The 20,191-nt window shown below is 33.3% G+C and overlaps 1 protein-coding gene across 3 annotated transcripts in view; it reads right to left on the minus strand.

The window, feature by feature from the left end:
* FSTL5 (follistatin like 5) overlaps nt 1-20,191 on the minus strand; it is a 733,912-nt gene that overhangs the window by 104,685 nt on the left and 609,036 nt on the right. For all 3 annotated transcript variants that reach the window (XM_063108449.1, XM_063108448.1, XM_063108446.1), the window contains one exon: nt 15,172-15,290. In XM_063108449.1, coding sequence (XP_062964519.1) covers nt 15,172-15,290 — 119 coding nt within the window. The remainder of the gene's footprint in view (nt 1-15,171; nt 15,291-20,191) is intronic.

The following is a 20,191-nucleotide window of genomic DNA, read 5'->3' on the forward strand; positions in this document are numbered from 1 at the left end:
CTATTACAACTTTTGATTAATAAATTATTATGATTAAAAAGATCAATAAAATATTTGTTTTAATGATCAAAGTACACATCTTCCTATACAATTTTTCTGACAGCTGGGTATCCAGCCTTTTACTTAAACATTGAAAATAAGGATAATTTGAGAGTTTTTTTTAATGCAGCTTTTAAAACTTGGCCCTAAGAACTGAAATTCAGATTTTTTTTTTTTTTTACTTCAGCTATACCTTGCAGAATTCATTTCCTTGGCCTGACCAATCAACTGTTTCATAGATATTATTTATTTCAAAATCTGTATTTGCTTTATTAATATAATCAGAAAATATAGGAGTGAAGTGTGTTGAAACAAAACTTCTAGTTTTTAAAAGACATTCTAAATGAACTTTAGTTGATTTAATTTAGCTTCATGCCTTGAATTTCTTATATTATTGTGAAGTAAATTAAATTATTTCTCATCATTACAAATCCATAAGAGGAAAGGGAAACAAACTTTTAAGGCAAACAGGTCAAACAATTGGAACACGATGGAACGTCAGATATAAGCTCCCCTCACACTTTAAATGTTTATCTATCTTTTAGTAATGATACATGAGTCCTGATAACACACATTTTAGCACTTTCTCTTTTGGGGGACCTTAGCTGAGGAGCAAGACAGGTTTTATTGATTACCTTTCCAGATATGCATATATAGACCTTCTCTAATATTTCTGTGAATATTTCACTCTCTTGTAACTAAAAATATGTTGACATGGAAGCATATATTGAGTTGATTTTTATGATTGTTACATTATCTACACTTGGTTCAGTAGTGTAATGTCACTTAAGAATTGAACTTTTTTTCTGTGACCCATAATTTCACAATGCAGATGGTGCCGTGTCATTTTGATCGGGTTCTTTCATCTTCCCATATTGTCCAGCATAGAAATGCCTTATGTAGAAGACAAGCTTAATAGTTTTTGAAAGACTGCTATTCATTGAAAAAAATTACTCTAAAGTGTAACAGATTTGTCCTCAGAAAATTATAAATCTGTTTACAGAGATAATTATGTGCATTTCTATTTTTAAACTTTATTATAATTCACACATAAATTTGTTACACATACAATGACTACAAAGAGTAACATTACAGTTAACCTTTTAGGTCAACATTCCTTAAAAATAATTTCAACATAATTTATATGATGCATTTGTTAATTATTATTACAAATAACCTAGCATTTTACTTTTCACAGTTATGTGATGAAAGGAAAATGAGCAAATAATTTATATACTTTTTTGCTATGTTTTTATCAATTAGAGAAAAACCATGAAAAAAATCTATTTTTAAAATCATCTTTGTAAATTTTTAGAAATAAGTGTTACTTTAAAAGAAAAATTTTGCTTGCAACTACCTTCATTTTAGGTGGAAATGTACAGAAAAAAGACACATTTCCTTTGCCCACTTTCTTTAAAACTATACATGTATTTATTATTATGTTTTTTTAAAGAATTACATTTGGTTTTGACTGATTTTTACTGGCAAATTAAATAGGAGTCCAGTCACACCATCCATTTCAGAAAAATTCCTCAGGGTGGTAATATGAAAACAATATTGAGTGGGAATTCATCAAAACTGACTCTGTGATTTGGTCCAACACAAATCTTTAAAAATGTATAGAGATTATATGATCATTATTTAATTCCATCTTTTAATTTTTCAAATAATTTCAAAAGTGAGCTGTCAGATAAAAGATAAAATTTTGTGGTAGATAAACATGTTGAAAGTTACAGATTAAAGAATTAACTATTTTTTAATGAAAATAATACTAGATATACAGATTTTTAAAACTAGTAATTTCATTGTCTTCTATTTCTATCATAAGGTGTAAATATTTAGTCTTAAAGTAGAGATGAGGCAGAACTGATTGTTGCTATTTTTTTCAGGATGGAAGGAATAGCAATTACTAGAGAGCCAGCAAATAGATCCAGTTCCACCTTAGTTACGCTGTCAGTAGTTGTGCCACTTCATATGTCATATGTTACATCTTCTTTAAAGCTGTACAGTTGAGATTTAAAATAGGATGACACATGCAGCCACATGCCAATTTCATCTCCTTTTCACCCTCGCGTATCTTTAAGATAGCCAGTTTCCTTTTGAAAGACATTTAAGTTAGGAGAAATTCAGTAGTACTATTTCCTCCTTTGGGCCCTCATTGTATATTTATATGTAAGAGCAACCATTAAACTTGGTTGTGCTTATAATTGATAGATCTAGTACATTCTTTTTTCTCTCCAGTACCTATCTACCACAATATCTGACACAAAGCAAAATCCCAATAAAGATTTGTGGATTAACAAGTCAACAAACTTTATTTAAAAAGTGCATGAGCAAGAGCATGTTGACTGTAATCACCACAAAATAAAAAAAAAAAAAAGAAAAAAAGATAAACGTTCAAGTGATGGATATGCTATTTACCCTAAGTATATGCATGTATGGAAACAACACATGGTACACCACAAATATGTACAATTAAATTTTAAAATAGAAAAAGTTTATGAGTGATAATATGAGAGTCAGTATTAAACAGGACCAAATATATTTCCCATCTATAAACTACAGCAAAGACACATTATGTTACTCACTATAAAATATTTATTTTAAAATATGGCCAGAAACATAAATTCCAGGTCTCTATATCATTAAATTCTAGTATAACTTCCTGTTGACTTCTGACCTATATGAAATATGGAAAAGGAATTAAAGCAATAAATGCCTTCATTGTTAAATTGACATTTTGAGAATGATCGTGATTGCTTAGCAATAAAAAGTGAACAATTAGAAATCAACCAAGTGCTCAAAAAATTACACCTACATGAAAATTTTGAAAGAAATTTTCTGCAAGGTGGATGACTAGAGAGGTCTAGTACTGGTCTCCCACACAAAAAGAGACCAAAACAACAAACAAATATATTTGACCAAAACAACTGAGGAAATACACTGCAGAGCACCAGGATAGTGATGAGATGATTGGGAAGTGCAGAAGAAGGGAATGGAAACAGAGAGCGGAGCAGAACATCCAGCCTCTGCCGTGCCACAAGGATGAGCTCAAATCAGGTAGGGAGAAGGTTTGCTACAGGCTCAACAGCTTAACTGACGGCCCTCTACAGAGCCGCTAGGACCTGCTGTGCCAGTGTGTACCTGCTCTCAGACTGACAATGTACCTGGCATGGGCTTTGACTCTCTATGGTAGGCCTCTACAGAGCTGCTGGTCTTGGCTACACACGTGCATTCAGGCTTGCACCAGGCACAGCAGCTGATCAGACAGCCACCTGCAGAGCTGCCTGGCCCTGCAGTACCCACGTACACATACTCCCAGACCAAGAGCTGATTGAGTAGCAGCTTTCCCTCCCCAAAGCTACCTCTAGAGAGCTGCTGGGTCCTGTGACATCCATGCTGGCTTGCTTCACTTTCAACATTTGTTCCAGTGGCTCTCTACAGAGCTTCCAGGACGTGTTGTCCTAGTGTACACCTGCTCACTGACTGACAGTGAAATGGACAGGGCTTTGACCCTGCAAAGAAGGCCTCTCCAGAACAGGCCCACAGCCATAACAGACCTCCCTAGAGACACCCACCCCAACCAGAGTCTGTTGGGGGCCCCATGGCCTAAACTCCAAAGGCACCCTCAGACAACTCCAAGACTGAATACAGTTGCAGAAGTCAAAAGAAGTCTGCACTATGACACTCATCCAGGTCCAAATTTCAAATGCCCAACCCTACTGTCAACACAGAACACTTCTACAGAAAAGAGTCTCTCCCATTTTTGATGGATATTAAAGTTGGTCCCATATCTTGGCTATGGTGAACAGAGCTGCAATGAACATGGGAGTACAGGTATCCCTTAAACCTGAAGATTTCCATTCCTTTGGGTATACACCCAGAATTGGAATTGCTAGATCCTATGGAAGATCTATCTGTAGTTGTTTGAGAAACCTCCATACTGTTTTCCATAGTGATTGTACCAATTTACAGTCCCATCAACAGTACAGGAGTGTTCACTTCTCTCCATACCCTCGCCAACATTTGTTATTCACCATCTTTTTGATTACAGCCGGTCTAACTGGGGTGAGATGATATCTCAGTGTGGTTTTAATTAGCATTTCCCTGATGACTAGTGATGTTGAGCATTTTTCCACATACCTGTTGGCCATTTGTATGTCTTCCTTTGAAAATGTCTATTCAGTTCCTTTGCCCATTTTTTAATTGGGTTATTTTGTTTTTTAACTATGTAATTGCTTGTGTTCCTTGTATATTATGGATATTAATCTCTTGTCAGATGCATAGTTAACAAAAATATTCTCCCACTCAGTCGGTTGTTGTTTCGCTCTGCTGATTGTCTCCTTTGCTGTGCAGAAGCTTTTTAGTTTGATAAAGTCACATTTGTTTATTTTTTTCTTTTGTTGCTTGTGCTTTTGGGCTCATGTTCATAAAGTCTTTGCCCAGACCTAGTTGCTGAAGTGGTTCGCCTATATTTTCCCGTAGTAATTTTACATAGTAATTTTTACATAGTCTTATACTTAAGTCTTTACTCCATTTTGAGTTGATTTTAGTATATGGTGAGACGTACATGTCTAGTTTCATTCTTCTGTATATGGATATCCAATTTTCCCAGCACTGCTTATTGAAGAGGCAGTATTTTCCCCAATGTATGTTGCATCACTGGAATCAATCCCACTTGATCACGGTGTATAATTTTTTGATGTGTTGCTGTATTCTGATTGCTAATACTTTGTTGAGGATTTTTGCATGTATCTTCATCAAGGATATTGGCCTGTAATTTTCTTTTTTTTGTTTTGTCTTTATCTGGTTTTGATATCAGTGTTATGTTGGCTTCATAGTATGGCTTCTGTTTCAATTTTTTGGAATAGTTTGAGGAGAATTGGTATTAATTCTTCTTTAAAAGTTTGGTAGAATTCAGTTGTAAAGCCATCTGGACCTGGGCTTTTCTTTGTTGGAAGACTGCTTGCTGATTATGACTTCAATCTCATTGCTTGCTATTGGTCTGTTCAGATATTCTCTCTCTTTTCTGATCGGTCTGGGTAGTTTGTATGTGTCCAGAAACTTATCTATATCTTCCAGGTTTTCATATTTGTTATCATACTGTTGTTTACAATAGTCTCAAATGATTCTTCATATGTCTGTGGTATTGGTTGTAATGTCTCCCTTTTCATTTCTGATTGTTGTTATTTGTGTCTTTTCCTTTTTTTGTTAACCTAGCTAATGATTTGTCTATTTTATTTGTCTTCTTGAAAAACCAACTTTTTTTCATTGATCTTTTCTATCATTTTTGGGGTCTCTATTTCATTTAATTCTGCTCTGATCTTAATTATTTCTTTCCGTCTACTACCTTTAGGTTTGGATTGTTGTTGTTTTTCAAGTTCTTTCAGGCATAGTGAAGGTCGTTTATTTGAAGTCTTTCCATTCTTTTGATATAAGCATTTATTGCAATAAATTTGCTTCTTAGTACTACTTTTGCAGTATCCCACAGGTTTTGGTATGACGTATGTTTATTTTCATTAGTTTCAAGAAATGTTTTTTTTTTTTTTTAATTTTATTTTGTCGATATACATTGTAGCTGATTATTGCTCCCCATCACCAAGACCTCCCTCCCTTCTCCCTCCCCCCTCCCCCCAACAATGTCCTTTCTGTTTGCTTGTCGTATCAACTTCAAATAATTGTGGTTGTTATATCTTCTCCCCCCCCCATTTTGTGTGTGTGTGTGTGTGTGTGTGTGTGTGTGTGTGTGAGAGAGAGAGAATTTATATATTAATTTTTAGCTCCCACCAATAAGTGAGAACATGTGGTATTTCTCTTTCTGTGCCTGACTTGTTTCACGAAATGTTTTGATATCCTGTTTAATTTCTTCTTGGACCCATATGTCATTCAGGACTCTATTGTTTAGTTTCCATGTATTTGTATGGTTTACAGGATTTTGCTTGTTATTGATTTCCAGTTTTAGTCCATTGTGGTCTGAAAAGATACTCGGAATGATTTCAATATTTTAAAATTTTCTGAGACTAGATTTGTGACATAATATGTGGTCCATCCTGGAGAATGTTCCATGTGCTGATGAGAAGAAGGTATATTGAATAGTTGTTGGGTGAAATGTTCTGTATGTATCTGCCAGGTTCAGTAAGTCTAAAATGTAGTTTAAAACCTCTGTCTCTTTGTTGAATTGTTGCCTCAAAGATCTGTCCCATACTGAAAGAGGGGTGTTCAGGTCACCCACTATTAATGTATTAGGGCCTGTTTCTTTCTTTAGGTCTAAGAGTGTTTGCTTTATAGATCTGGGCGCTCCAGTACTGGGTGCATACATGTTGCATCTTCTAGCTGGATAGACTCTTTTATCATTATATAGTGGCCTTCTTTGTCTCTTTTTATGTTTTTAGGTTTAAAGCCTATTTTATCAGATATGACAATAGCTACTCCTGCTTGTTTTTGGTTTCCATTTGCATGGTTTATCTTTTTCCATCCCTTCACTTTTAGTCTATGTGTGTCTCTATATGTGAGAGGGGTCTTTTGAAGACAGCATACACTTGGGTCTAGCTTTTCAATCCAATCAGTCAACTGTGCTTTTTGAATGCGGAGTTTAATTCTTTCACATTTAGGATAGTTATTGACAGGTATTGTTTAATTCCTGTCATTCAATTGCTTTTTTGTTTAGATGTTTTAAATATCTTTTTATCATTACTTCCTCTTTTACTTCTCTTCTTCAATGTTAGTTGGAAATTTGTGGTGGCATGATTTAGCTTCTTTCTCTTTCTCACTGACATTTTTGCATTAAGAGCAGGTTTTGCTCTTTCTTGTGTATCCACAATAGTGATCATCATTATTCAGATTCCAGTTGCAGAACTCCTTTGAGAAATTTTTGCAGGGCTAGTTGTGTGGTCGTGAACTCCCACAATTTTTGTGTGTCTGGGAAATAAACTATTTCTCCCACACTTCTGAAGGAGTACCTTGCCAGGTAAAGAATTCTTGGCTGGCAATTTTTTTTTTTGTTTTAGTGTTTTGAATATTTCATTCCACTTTCTTCTGGCCTGTTGAGTTTCAGTCGAGAAGTCTGCTGTTAGTCTGATATGGGTTCCCTTATAGTTGACTTGACCCTTTTCTCTTGCTGCTTTCAGAATTCTCCCTTTGTATTTGAGCTTTGCAAATTGGACTGTAATGTGTCTTGGAGAGGATCTTTTTGGATTGAATCTGTTTGGGGACCTTTGAACTTCCTGGATCTGAAGGTCTGTGTCTCTCCCTACACCTGGGAAGTTTTCTGTTACTATTTCGTTGAACAGGTTTTTGATACCTTTTCTTTTCTCCTCCCCTTTTGGAATACCCACAATTTGGATGTTAATCGCACTTGTGGTTGTCTGCTATCTCTCAGATTTTATTCATTATTTTAAATTCCTTTTTCCTTTTTTTGTCTGCCAGGGTTATTTCAAAAAGACCATCTTTGAGATCTGAAATTCTTTCTTATGCTTGCTCTAACCTGCTGCTCAAGCTCTCTGTTTTTTTTTTTTTTTTTCCTTGAGTGTATCTATCATTTCAAGGAGTTCTGCAGCTCTCTTTTTTAAGGTATTAATGTCTTTGTAAATTTCCTCCTTCTTATTCTGGATATTTTTTCTTGTTTCCTTGTGTACTCTAATTGAGTCTTCTTTTATTTCTTTGAGCTTTCTTAAAATCATTGCTCAGAATTCCTTTACAGACAGTTCAAAGATTCACTGTTCTATGAGATCTGGAATTTGAGCATTACTGTATTCCTTTGATGGTGTCATATCTTCTTGTTTGTTTGTAGTTCTAGTATTATTTCGTTGATGTTTGGTCATCTGATAGAGGACTTGCTTCTTCTGTTACTCTGGGGTTGGCTATGAGGATAAAAATTTCCTCCTTTATTTGCAGGCTCTACTGGTGAGTCTTCTTATATCAATGTAGTCATGTGAGTGGCAGGTTGCTTGTAGAGTGGCCCTGGCTGCTCCTGTGGTGGTGAACTGTCCTTGTGGTGACAGAAGGTACGGCAGTGTCTATATTACAACAGGTGTCTTATTGTTCCAGCTTTTCATGGCCATAGACTGAGCCCCTGGTGCTGTGCTGGTGTCAGCTCACCTCAGTGCCTACTGGGCTGTGTGCACTTCCCTTCCCCCTGGGGCCTTAGACTAGGTCCTGGTGCCACAGGGACTTGGCTTACCTCAGTGGCTGCTGGGCTGTGTGTGCATCCCTTCCCCCAGGGGCCTTAGGTTGAGCCCCAGTGCCACATGGGTCTCAGCCCACCTTGGCGGCTGCTGGGCTGTGTGCACTTCCCTTCACTCCAGGTCCTTAGACTCGCTAAGTATTGGTAATCACACATTGCACACAGGTAATGATACTCAACTCTACACCATGAATATGTATAATCAATTATTATTCAATTTAAAAAGTTGAGAAAAATAAGGACTAAGTATTTAAGTATCATTGAAATTTTAAATCCAATCCACAAAAAACATTGAAATAACTACACATTTTTTGATATATTTAGAAAGAAGAGAACTTAGGAGCTGTGTAAACAAAACTATATTACACAGGAACACTAATAGAAAATATTTAATACTGATAATTCAAGAAATATCACTCCCAAGGACATTATTTAAACTGATTAAATGTAGTAATTGATTATATGAATTGACACTGGAGGTCGGGATGCACAAAGGTTGCTTTTTATCATAAGCTCTTTTGCATTATTTTATTTTTACCATGCAAATATATTACTGAAAATAAAAGCCAAAAAAGTGCTTTTTTTTTTTTGCAAATAAAAATAGACAAATAGAGTAAGTGTAGTTTCAGACAGATATAAGATAGATTTATGTGATTTTTTTTAAATCTCAAGAAAAGTTTTTGATGTTGACAAACATCCACATCGATAATTTTTCTATCAGTTAAGCAATTCAGTTTTACCCTTAGGAAATTTCTATTGAAAAATCCAAATACCCTTAATCACATATCTTATGTGGAATGCACTTTTAAATGCTTGTAAGTTAGTCATTATTATTTATATTAAAGTGTTTTAAAATGTTGGCAATAGGTTATCTGAGTTACATACATCATTCTGCTCACATTCAGATAAAAACTTGGCTGGTTCTTATCAGTAATCTCTTGAAGAGGACTTAATACGCTGTTTTAGATGAAGTTACTTGACTCAATTAGTAATGGTACATAAGTCCCATATAATGCTATTGCTTTCCCACCATCGTTTCCCCAATTTTAGGCTTACATACTAAAGTCTAATAGAAATGCAGTGTGAGAATTGTAAAACAGTGTGATATTTTTAATGAAACATTGGAAGTCCTCTTTAAATCTAGGACTTCAAAGACAAATTTCATAAATTTATTTCTTTTGAAATGTACAGAGTAATCTTCTGAGGAATAGTTAGAGGTAGTTTACATTACTCTGTTTAGGAAGCTCTTTACAGGATATCACTGTAACCATAAAGGGACAAAAGCTTAAATTTTTATCATTTAATAAATAAAATGTCTGCATCATTTGAAGAGGCTGGTGACTTAACAAGTATTTTGGGGGACTGAGTTTGGAGAAACAGTAATTGGATTAGAAACAAAATGAGAAGCTGAATAGGGAAATTGGAAGTATTACTAAGGGAATTGATGAATGCCCTGGAGCTGTATCTCCTGAGGTAAAAGGGAATACCAGCAGAGGAGGAAACGTGCACTGCTGAGTTTCCCATTCCTAATCTCAGTTTCAATTTCGTGATACTTAAGTATTCTGGACATTATGGACAGCCCATTCCTATGCACCAATTCTGTTCTAATAGAGTGCTAATAGTATTCATTCATAAAGGTAAAATAATTTTGGTATGTATAAATTCCAAACCTAGAAAACAGATATTTTAAAGGAGATTCACATCAGACTTCCTATAGAAAGCATAATGAGTTCAGTTCTGCAGTTCGTTTAAGTTAGCATTAAAACCAGGACAAGAACCTTGAGGTTCCACAATATAAGACCTATGCATGATAAGACACAGCTTTTCTGTGTCTTTGATTTTCCTTAAAGCCCTTTTATTTTTTAATTTTAATTTTTTTTCATTACGTTTATGGGATACAATTTGTTGTGTTAATATATGCATATATTGTATAATGATCCAATCAGAATAGTTAGCATATCTATCACCTAGGCATTTACCTTTTCTTTGGAGGTGAAACATTCAATGGGATGTGAGGGTGATGTGGCTGTGACATGTGACCCCATTGATTGCCAGGGTTGATTCAGATGATCTGGCTGGCAAGGCTGTTGTCCTTAAAGCTTTTTCAGTACCCATTAAAGAATAAGTAATACATATGTAATAAGTATGTGTGAAGAACAGCAGCTAGATCTATAACAAGCAAATGTAAAAGGTGACTGAATTAAAAAGTATGAAAGATTAAAAGAATGATAAATAAGAATGACACAGTAGGTGAAAACCAGACAGGTGAAAAAGTTGGTAATGTTGGAAAAGCTTGTCATCCTTGAGCCTGTAATTTTAAACATTATCTCCAAACTTGTTTCAGTTCTAAATCCATAAGTCTGGAATAAAATAGTATTTGCTGGAAGTTCATACTCTAGGTGACAAGATGAAATCTTGTGTACAACTAGGGTAGATATAGCAAGAATCCTCTCTAGTAAATCTATATAACAAAAAGAAAAAAAGATGAAAGAATAACCAAAAGCCTGTTTTATAAATCCTCACAAACTCACTGAGAAAAGCTGAAACCAAATGTAATCTGACATTACAACAAAATTGAATTTTTATTTAGAGCAAGCAAACAGCATCATCTGAGAGGTTTGATGGAAGATTCTGTGTTCTGAATATATCAGCTTTTATCTAAACTTTACTGATCAATGAGTTATATTGGGAATTGTACTACTACTCTCTTAATATTGACAGTGAATTTGAAAAATATCATATCCACGTTTAATCCTTTTTTCATGGGAATTAATGAAAAAGACTCATTTCTACCACTCTTACTCAAAAGATTTATCCTTTGAAATCAGATAAACTAGCTTTTTTTTTTCTATACTAGAGACTCAAACTGTCTTATAGAGTGCATCCCCACAGGACCTTTTGACCATGTAATTTTAAATTAATAGACCAATGAGGTTATATTTACCCTGAAACAATTCAATGATAAATTATTCTATGAAAAAATTTTCACAGACGCATTGAAAGAAGAACACTGTTTTGTGGGAATTGTAAAGTAAGGAGAAATATTAAGGTGGGGAGGGAATTATATGTATCCATCTTTAAACTTAAAAGAATGCATGAAAGAATAAATAGCCAATGATCTAAGCAATGGAATTTTTATTGAGTCATTTAACAAATGTTTCTTGACCATCTGTCATGAGAAAGCCACTGTACTGAACATATTGGGAATACAAACACTAATTAAAGCAAATCCTTGAATACAAGACATAGGAAGATGTGACAGTTGACTTTATGTCAACTTGCTGAGGCTGTGCTGCCCAATTGTTTGGTTGATTGAACACTAGTCTAGATGTTGTTGTGAAGGTGCTTATGGAGGTGATTAACACTTACACCAGTTAACTATAGGTAAAAAAGTCCACCCTCCATAATGTGTGTGGGCCTCACACAATCAGTTGAAAGCCTTAATAGCAAAGAACTAAGGTTTCCAAAAAAGAATGCTGCCTCAAGGCTTAGACGTAAAAGTCCTATTAAGTTTTCAGTCTACTCTACAAATTTAAGACTCAACACTACAACATCAATTCCTTTTTGAGTTTACAACTGAATTAAGCTACAGATTTTGAACTCAAGATGGCAACATCAACTTATTTGAATTGCTTGCTGCCCTAAGATTTTGGACTTAACACCCTACCCACAAATGTGTGAGCCAATTACTTAAAATAAATCTTTCAAGTTGATATAGAGATACAAATAGAAATACTATTGATTTTGTTTCCTAGAGAAATATTTTCTTCCTGCATAATACTCAACAACTTTCTCATGAAATTATTTTATAATTAGAGATTTATATCTAGTAAAATGTAGCACCAAATAGCTTCTAAACTCTGAATTGCCATTTCTCTTGTGGTTAAACATAGAAAACAAAATAACCTCAAGTAAAAATGGTTATTTAGTTCAACATTTATTCTCAAAGCATAACATAATCATTGTGCTGCTTATTCTATTGCTGTATACTTGTGTATACATGAAGTGTCTGTGTATACTTATTCTAATTAAGCTCTTCTTACATTAAGGAATGAAAAATAACAGAGCAATATAAAATAAGAGTTTATCTACCCTAGACTTTATTTCATATATGTGGCATATAGTTATTACATAAGACAAGTGACTTTCTTTTTTGGCATAAGCAATTGCCTATATATTCAGTATTTAAAAACTATAAATGAGAATTAGTTTTAGTAACTCATGCTTCTCTATATTATTTTTGATGCTCTAAAAAATATATTCGTATATATATATATATATGTCAATTGAAATGTATTTTAAATTTAATATCCAATGCATTAAAATGTCACACATTAAATTACAAGACAATATTTGATAGTTACTTCCTTCTTAAAAATGCAAACCTGTTTTTTCTTACTCTTTTTGATTACTCTTCAATAAGAGTATAGAAACTTTTGGAAACTTTTGTTTAATATAAGAATGCAAACTTTCTATCCTTACATTAATTTTCATTTTGCAGTATTCATTCCTAGAATAAACCCACACTTAGATTGGAGACAATTGTAGATTTCCAAGGACAGTGACTTGGGAAATCTGATGTAGTAAATTAGTTCTTGATGAGTAGTTAGCCCTGCTTTGTCACTGTTGATGTATGCTTGTGAGTAAAGGTTCTCTGGTTCAATGAAATGAGTTAAAGCTGTCATCGTTGGTGTTTGGTTTCCATCTCCTCTTCAATTTTTAATTTTTTGTAGAAAATTGCATATAATTCAGATATATAATTTCTCTCTATATATACATATCATGTATATTATGTACCTTTATTTGTCTATATATGCATACAAAAAGAGAGAGAGAAAGAAAAATAAAGAAATATACATAATTCTACATAGTTTTTACTTCAGTTGTTTTAGAAGGACATCTGGTTAAATAGTCTAGGGCTTCAAATAGAAATTCAGGTAAGTAGAGTTCACATCCCTGTTTCCCAGACACGTTGTAAAACTGCCACATCGAATTTGTGCTTGTTTTTTCACATTTAGATTCCCAGTGGTTAAATTAACTCATCCAGAGACTTCAAAAGATGTTCTAGAAAAGCATGTTCTTTTAGGCTTGGGTCATACAGCACTGAACAGTTTATTGATACCTCGAAATAACAGCAGAAAGAACATTCTTTGTAAATTTGCAAATCGAATTCATGATGTGACAGTTTTGGGATAAAGAGTATGGATTTCACAGGTTGTCTTATTATAAGTGTTAGTAACTGAAGTTCCAAATTCTTTCATATAACTAAGACACCTTTGTCAGGTGGCTACAAACCTGCTAGTCCTGTAGGAATCAGAGAGAAATGCTCTCCTGTAAGATGGTTTTGCTCTGATTTAAATAATCATTTTGACATCACATTTCTTGTATCTGCATGTTAGTCTAGATTTCCCTTTCAGAATGTTGTTGTAAAAATATGAATGTGGTATAAAATTAAATGATTTGCTTTATCAGAAGCAAGAATTTATGTTTTTATTTATGTGGTTATTTATCACATGCACATATGCACATAATTAAACCTTATTTAACAATGGATTTAATTAATAATGTAATCATAAAAGAAAATAAAATTGCATGAGCAATTTAAAATGTTTTTGTATTTGTAGTCAAGCAGTAAATATGGTGATAATTCTATTTAGTAATTTAGCCTACGATTGAAATATTTTAAATTAAAAATAGTTTCATTTGTTTTAAATGATCATGGGCATCTTGAGTTAAATTATTTTCTTTATTTAAATAAGAAGACAGCAGATTACTTTGTCCTACAGAATATCTAAGAGGAAGCTATAGTATCTTTTCTCACTCTCAAAAATTTTTTTCTTTTCATTCTAGGATATGGCTTAAAAGTGTAAATTGTGGTCTCCATACATCAATATATGACAGCAACATTGGCTATTGGTAGGCTGGAATGAGGAGTTGAAAGTAAAAATCTATGCTATGACATTGGCATTAAATATCTATTTGATTCATATACCATGGTAATGGCAACTTTAAATATGAGTGTCAGAAGTGAGTTCTTTGATAAGGTGCTTCTTATAACATCTTATTTTGGCTGTTTGGTGTGTGTCTGAACTTGTGTGGGAACACACAGGAAACATAAATACCTTTATTTTAACATATTTTGGTATATACATATTTATCTGGAGATATTTATAGCCATGACAATATAAAAAGTTCTTATAATTTATTATCTTCTTGCAAAAATTAAGAGACAGTCCCTAACATGCTTAACCAGTACACATTTTGTCATAGGTTTTTTGATTTTCTGAATGCAGTACCAAAATTTTACAGATCAAAATCCTTCTGGGAAAGGAGAAATATAAATAGATAAATAAATGGGTTGATATTTTCCCATATAAACCTAATTTGTCTATTCCATTGAGACCTTATGAAAAATGCGATGAAAAATAAAGGGAATAAATATTTTCAAAGTATCTAATATACCCAAGCTTCCCACCAGATTATTTATACGCTATTTTCCTTCACTTTATTAAAGTAACCATTGCCTACAATGCATTCTAAATTAAAGAGAAGGTGAAGTTATGGCATGCTGTGTTCATTGTCAGTATTTCACTTCTATGAACCATTTTAATTACAAACAAGTACTTAGGAATATACAAAATATGGGCTGGCAAGTTAGCTCAGCTGGTCAGAGTGCAGCCTTGTAACACCAAGGTCATGGGTTCAGAACCCCATGCTGGCCCAGCCACAAAGGAAAAAAAAAAAAAGAAAGAAAGAAAGGAATACACAATATGTTATTTTATTTTTCTTCTAAGATATAAAACCTGCATAGAGTAACAGCCAATACTATATGTTTAAAATTTTCCTTCCACCACATTATATATGTGTATAGGTTTCATTATATTTCCAATATATAATTCTGCTTACCAAATTGCTATATGCAACGGCAAAGTAATTTTTTAGATACTTACCTGAAATCCAAGGAGCTTTTCACTAGGTTTAATGTGCCTCTGAAATTCACATTCTACAGGCTGTATCACTTTGATTCCATCTTCATAAAAAACATAGAACATGTTCCCAATTCCCAGACCTTAGGAATAAAAACACATAAAAATTTAAAATAAAATTATCAGAAACTTTTACAACCAAAACTCGATGCCCCTCATATCTCTAGCAGGAGATCAATTTGTGAAGTTGTGCAATTTTCATAAAGCAAATTATATGGGACCTTTACAGTATACCTGAGCCGCTTTGTGATATTATGCCAACATTCTACTTTATTCCGCCTAACTGCAATTAGTAGTTTCTTTAATGTAATTCAATAAATGTTTCATATAACTAATAATAATTGTAAATGGGAATTTTAACCTCTTTGATACATAAATTATGTTGGATATATTTCCCACGTAATGTAGGTGTTTATTAAGAAATAAAAGGAACTTTTTGAAGAATCCAACTTACTCTGCTATTTTTATTAGAGTTCACTAAGGAAAATTAAATTTTATTCTTTGTGGGAGTTTAGTTTATGTAAAGATTTTTAGTAACAAAACAATCAAGTGCCCCAGATTTTGGAAAATATATTTTTTTCTAAACTAATTTTTGTCAAAATAATCCTATACAGAGGTCTTACATGTTAGTTTTTATACTGTCAATTTTAAGGCCTATTTCTATACTTTAAAATGAATTAATTTAAGGTTTTAGGAAAATTTCAGTGTAATGATTTAAATCACAATTCCATTTTTTTTTTTTTTTTTTTTTTTTTCACATTACAGGTCTGGGGGTGTGAGGAATCTCAGAGATTCATCTCCCTTACTTTATCAATCCACACCTAATGGGTGCAGGAGTTTGACATCTGGAGTGCAGTGGGGTTTAACCAAGGCCTGAGCCTAGGGAACTTCCACATATACATGCACATCTGTTCTCCTAGTTTCCTTTGCTTCTGCCTTGTTCCAATATGCCCAGCCCTAAGCCCATGTAGTCCTCACCTGCAGCGCTCCGATGTCCAGTTGTATTGGTTTGCACAGTTAATTTACTCAGCCTAATTATATCTTACATAATTCAATAAATGCACATGCTCTTTGAAAGACAAGCAATAGTACTGAAATCTTGATACTTTGGAAAGCCAAACCACTGCTGCTTAAAATGCTTAAATTCTAAGAACATCTATAAAGTAAAAGCTAATTTATTTAAATATAAAAATTTCTCCAAGCTTTTTTTTTTTAACTAAGGACACCTGCACAGTCTATTAAGTACAACCTGAGGCTTTGCATTCACTGAGGACCACAAAAGATTGATTTGTAAGAATATTTGCTTATTGAACTTAAGTCATATTTAATCTTATAAATATATGTCTAGTGAATAAAAACGTCTTCTATTTTGCTCATCTAGCCATGTATCTGTACATTGTTCTGATTTAGAGGAAAATGTATTCCAACTTATTTATGACTTAATTGGTGTTTATACATAGTGTACATACATTTTTTTCTTTTAGCACATGAAGTTATTTCTATCTAGTAACGCATATACATTTTAAATGGCTCCAGGTTGTTTGATACACTGTATTATTATTTTGTAAGTAATTTACAGTACTCATATTTTAATAGATACTATCTTTATCAGTTAATTATGCATTATAGTTCTAGAGAACACCAAATATTACTGAACAGTGGCAGAAGTGGCAAGAACTAAATTCAAGTCACATGAAATAAAACTTAGTAGTTGACAGCTATATTTATAATTATAGTTGTGCATTAAGGAATATAAATTTCATGCCCAGAGGATAAAGCTTTTAAGAAACATATCAGTGTTTATGCACAAAAAAACTGATTTGTATTAGCAAAGCCCACATGTAAACATTAACATAAGATTGACATATGCTATATATCAATAACTCTCAATTTAATATTGTTGGTTCCTGAAAGTGTCATTGAAACTTATGAAAACAGCCAAGTCATGTAGTGTGGTGTCTGATTTTCAATTGTGTCAGTTACATACTATGTTTGAGGTTGATTACAAAGTTCTTAGCATCTTTAATGAACATGACTGCCCACCTTTAGCTCCTACAAAATTCTGCTCTAGAGTCCTGAATTTGAATGTGTTTGAATCTGACAACTACTCTGAGTCCAGATTGTTTGCAAAGTTTCTTGAAGTATTTCCTTCTCTATCCTTATGAATACATTTATTATTTAATTTTACCACATTCTGCAGACAACAGAGTCAGTAGGATTCTACCATGATTTGTTGCACTGATGAAATTTCTCAGCTGTGTTTTTCTCTAAAAACCACTTAATCCATTCAATCACTCTTCCAAATCTGAGAGTCTATTTTCTTGCTTTTTAAAATACGAATTACACATCAGCATTTTTACAAAGCATAAACTATTTTCCAGGTTACAAGTTATTGAAGAAATACAAATATCATTATGCAAGTTTTAGGTTTTTTTTATTGTTTTCAGTGGGAATATAACTCCTTAGTGTTTATGAAATAATAATGCCAATAAAACACTATATATAGGTATATTAGTTAAAATAAAGTAAATACCTATGTGTCAGTCACTCTGCTTATGAAATAAAACTTTTACCTTTGGAGCTCTCTCCTCCTCACCCACAGAGGTAATATGTTTTCATTTATTTTTTTGCAATACATATTTTGTTCTTCAACAGTTTTATTTAGATCTTAGCAGCAAAATTTATGATTTGAACATATGATTCAAATGTATGTATTTTTAAATTTGCTGCTATAATATTGTACATATATAAATTTAGTAAGAATACACTCAGCACAGAGGAATATATTACCTGATGGTGGAGATGTTGGTATTTGAGGACACAGGCAAATTTTCATTTGGGGCATTTATTAGCTTAATGCATAAATAAAATAATAATATACTTGTGTATATTTATTCTGATTACTAAGTTTCTAGATCCTACAGTTTTGGGGGGACTGGTGAGAGATTATGACAAACAGAGATAAACTCCATTTTCTGCATTCAGGATAATCGGAGGCAAATCATAGCTATAACACTTATTTTTTAACCATGGTAATGTGCTGTACCCCCACTCCCTCCCACACCCTAACCTCATTGACGCTTAAATCCCCACTGTAACTATTGAGGGTGGGAAATCCTACTATGGTCATTGAAAGGTGGGGCCTTGAAGAGGTGATTAGATTGTAGGACCATGCTACAGTGAATAGATTAATAATGGTGGTCAGGGGCGTGGTTCTGAGGGCTTTAAAAGGACAGTGCATGAGGAGGTTTTTCTCACTCTCTGCTCCACCATTTTCACAATGTGTTACTCTGCCATCACTGGTTGCCACCACCAAGGCTCTCACCAGATGTATTCCCCGGACTTTGGACTTCCCAGTCTTAGAAACTGTAAGCAATAAATTTCATTTTCATTATAAATCACCCAATTCCATGCATTTTGTTATAAGTCACAGAAACAAATTAGTCTGTGTGATAATTTTCTCATATTGAATTTGGGGACAATAATAACACTTATGCCACGCATAAGTTGTAAAATTTAAATGAGATAGAGAAGGTAAAACATTTAGCAGAGTGACTGGCACACAGTAAGATTTCAAGAAACAGTAACGGTCATAATTTTCATAGCTGACCTATTGCCTTTGGAGCACTACTGGAAGAAAGTAAACGGTGGAATGGTATATAGCCAGAATTTTATTACTGTCCTCATTTTCCCCTAAACCTATACTGAGATATACTGCTAAATTAACATTTTCTCTGATATCAAAATTTTAAGTTTCCCAGGATTCATGAGTCTGATAAAAAATCAACCTGATTTTCTGGCAGAGTATTCTCAGACTTGATCCTTTCAGGGTGTCTGCCATATCAAAACTATTTTTATAATAATAATAAGATGTATTCACATTTTCTCTTGCATTCTCTTACAAATATAGACTGTAGTTTTCAACAGGCTATGTGAAACATGATGTCATATGTGATATCACATCAATTCAATGCAGAAGCAAATATAAGAATCCAGCATATTCTACTAAGGCAGGCATTAAAAGTATCTACAAAATGTAAAACAATGAGTCTCCTAATTTTTTTGGAAAGTGTAGTTTTTAAAAAATAATGTACTATTTACGGCTACATGTAATGAGCTTTTATGACTATTTTTTAACAAGTTAGTAAATTCATATGTTTTAATTTTTTGTTTTAATTTATAATATTTAAATATTGGTAGATAGAAATAGCCCACACAAACAAAAGCTCCTTGAGTTCTCAATAATATTTAAGACTATAAAAGGGGTCCGAAGTCTCAAAAATTGGATAATCATGTAGGTTTCAATTACACTTCTCTCTTCATGAATGCATTGTGTTGCAGTATATTGCAAACATTCTTGACTTCAGTGAACACTTAGGACACTCTAGTCACAGTAAAGATTGGGAACATGTACAGACTGTTATTTCATTTTTCATCCCCTGGTGAAGACAGACACATGTGCTTTGTCTTTTCCAGGTCGATTGTTAATCTAATGGCGGATGTAGCTCTGGAAAGTGATCCATAATTTATTTGTTCCTTGTGAGCTTTCTCTTGCTTTGTTTTTCTATCTATACAGAGGGAGGAGATAAGCAAAAATTACTTGAAGTCTCATAAGAGAGAAGTATTTCCCAAGGGATTTTCTAATCAATACTGCACCTTTAAATACATAAAATGGACTAAGAAAAAAAAAATGCATGTAATGCACATTTCTATCTCAATCCTTTGGGAATGGGTAGCTGCTCAAGCACAATAGTGTACCATATTAATATAACTATATTATTTACTGTATATAAAACATATATAATTAACATCAACAGTAAAATATATTTAATTTCTGATTATTGGATGAATATTTAAGTCAACCACAGAAGAGAGTTTGTGGTGATGTTTTTATTCTTCTGACTTAAACTGTCATTACTTTAGCTTTTATATTATTATCAATGGCAAGTTACAATTCTATGATGTAGTAACATGGCAATCACTC

The sequence above is a fragment of the Cynocephalus volans genome, chromosome 9, assembly GCF_027409185.1.
Source record: "Cynocephalus volans isolate mCynVol1 chromosome 9, mCynVol1.pri, whole genome shotgun sequence".
NCBI classification, from domain to species: Eukaryota; Metazoa; Chordata; class Mammalia; order Dermoptera; family Cynocephalidae; genus Cynocephalus; species Cynocephalus volans.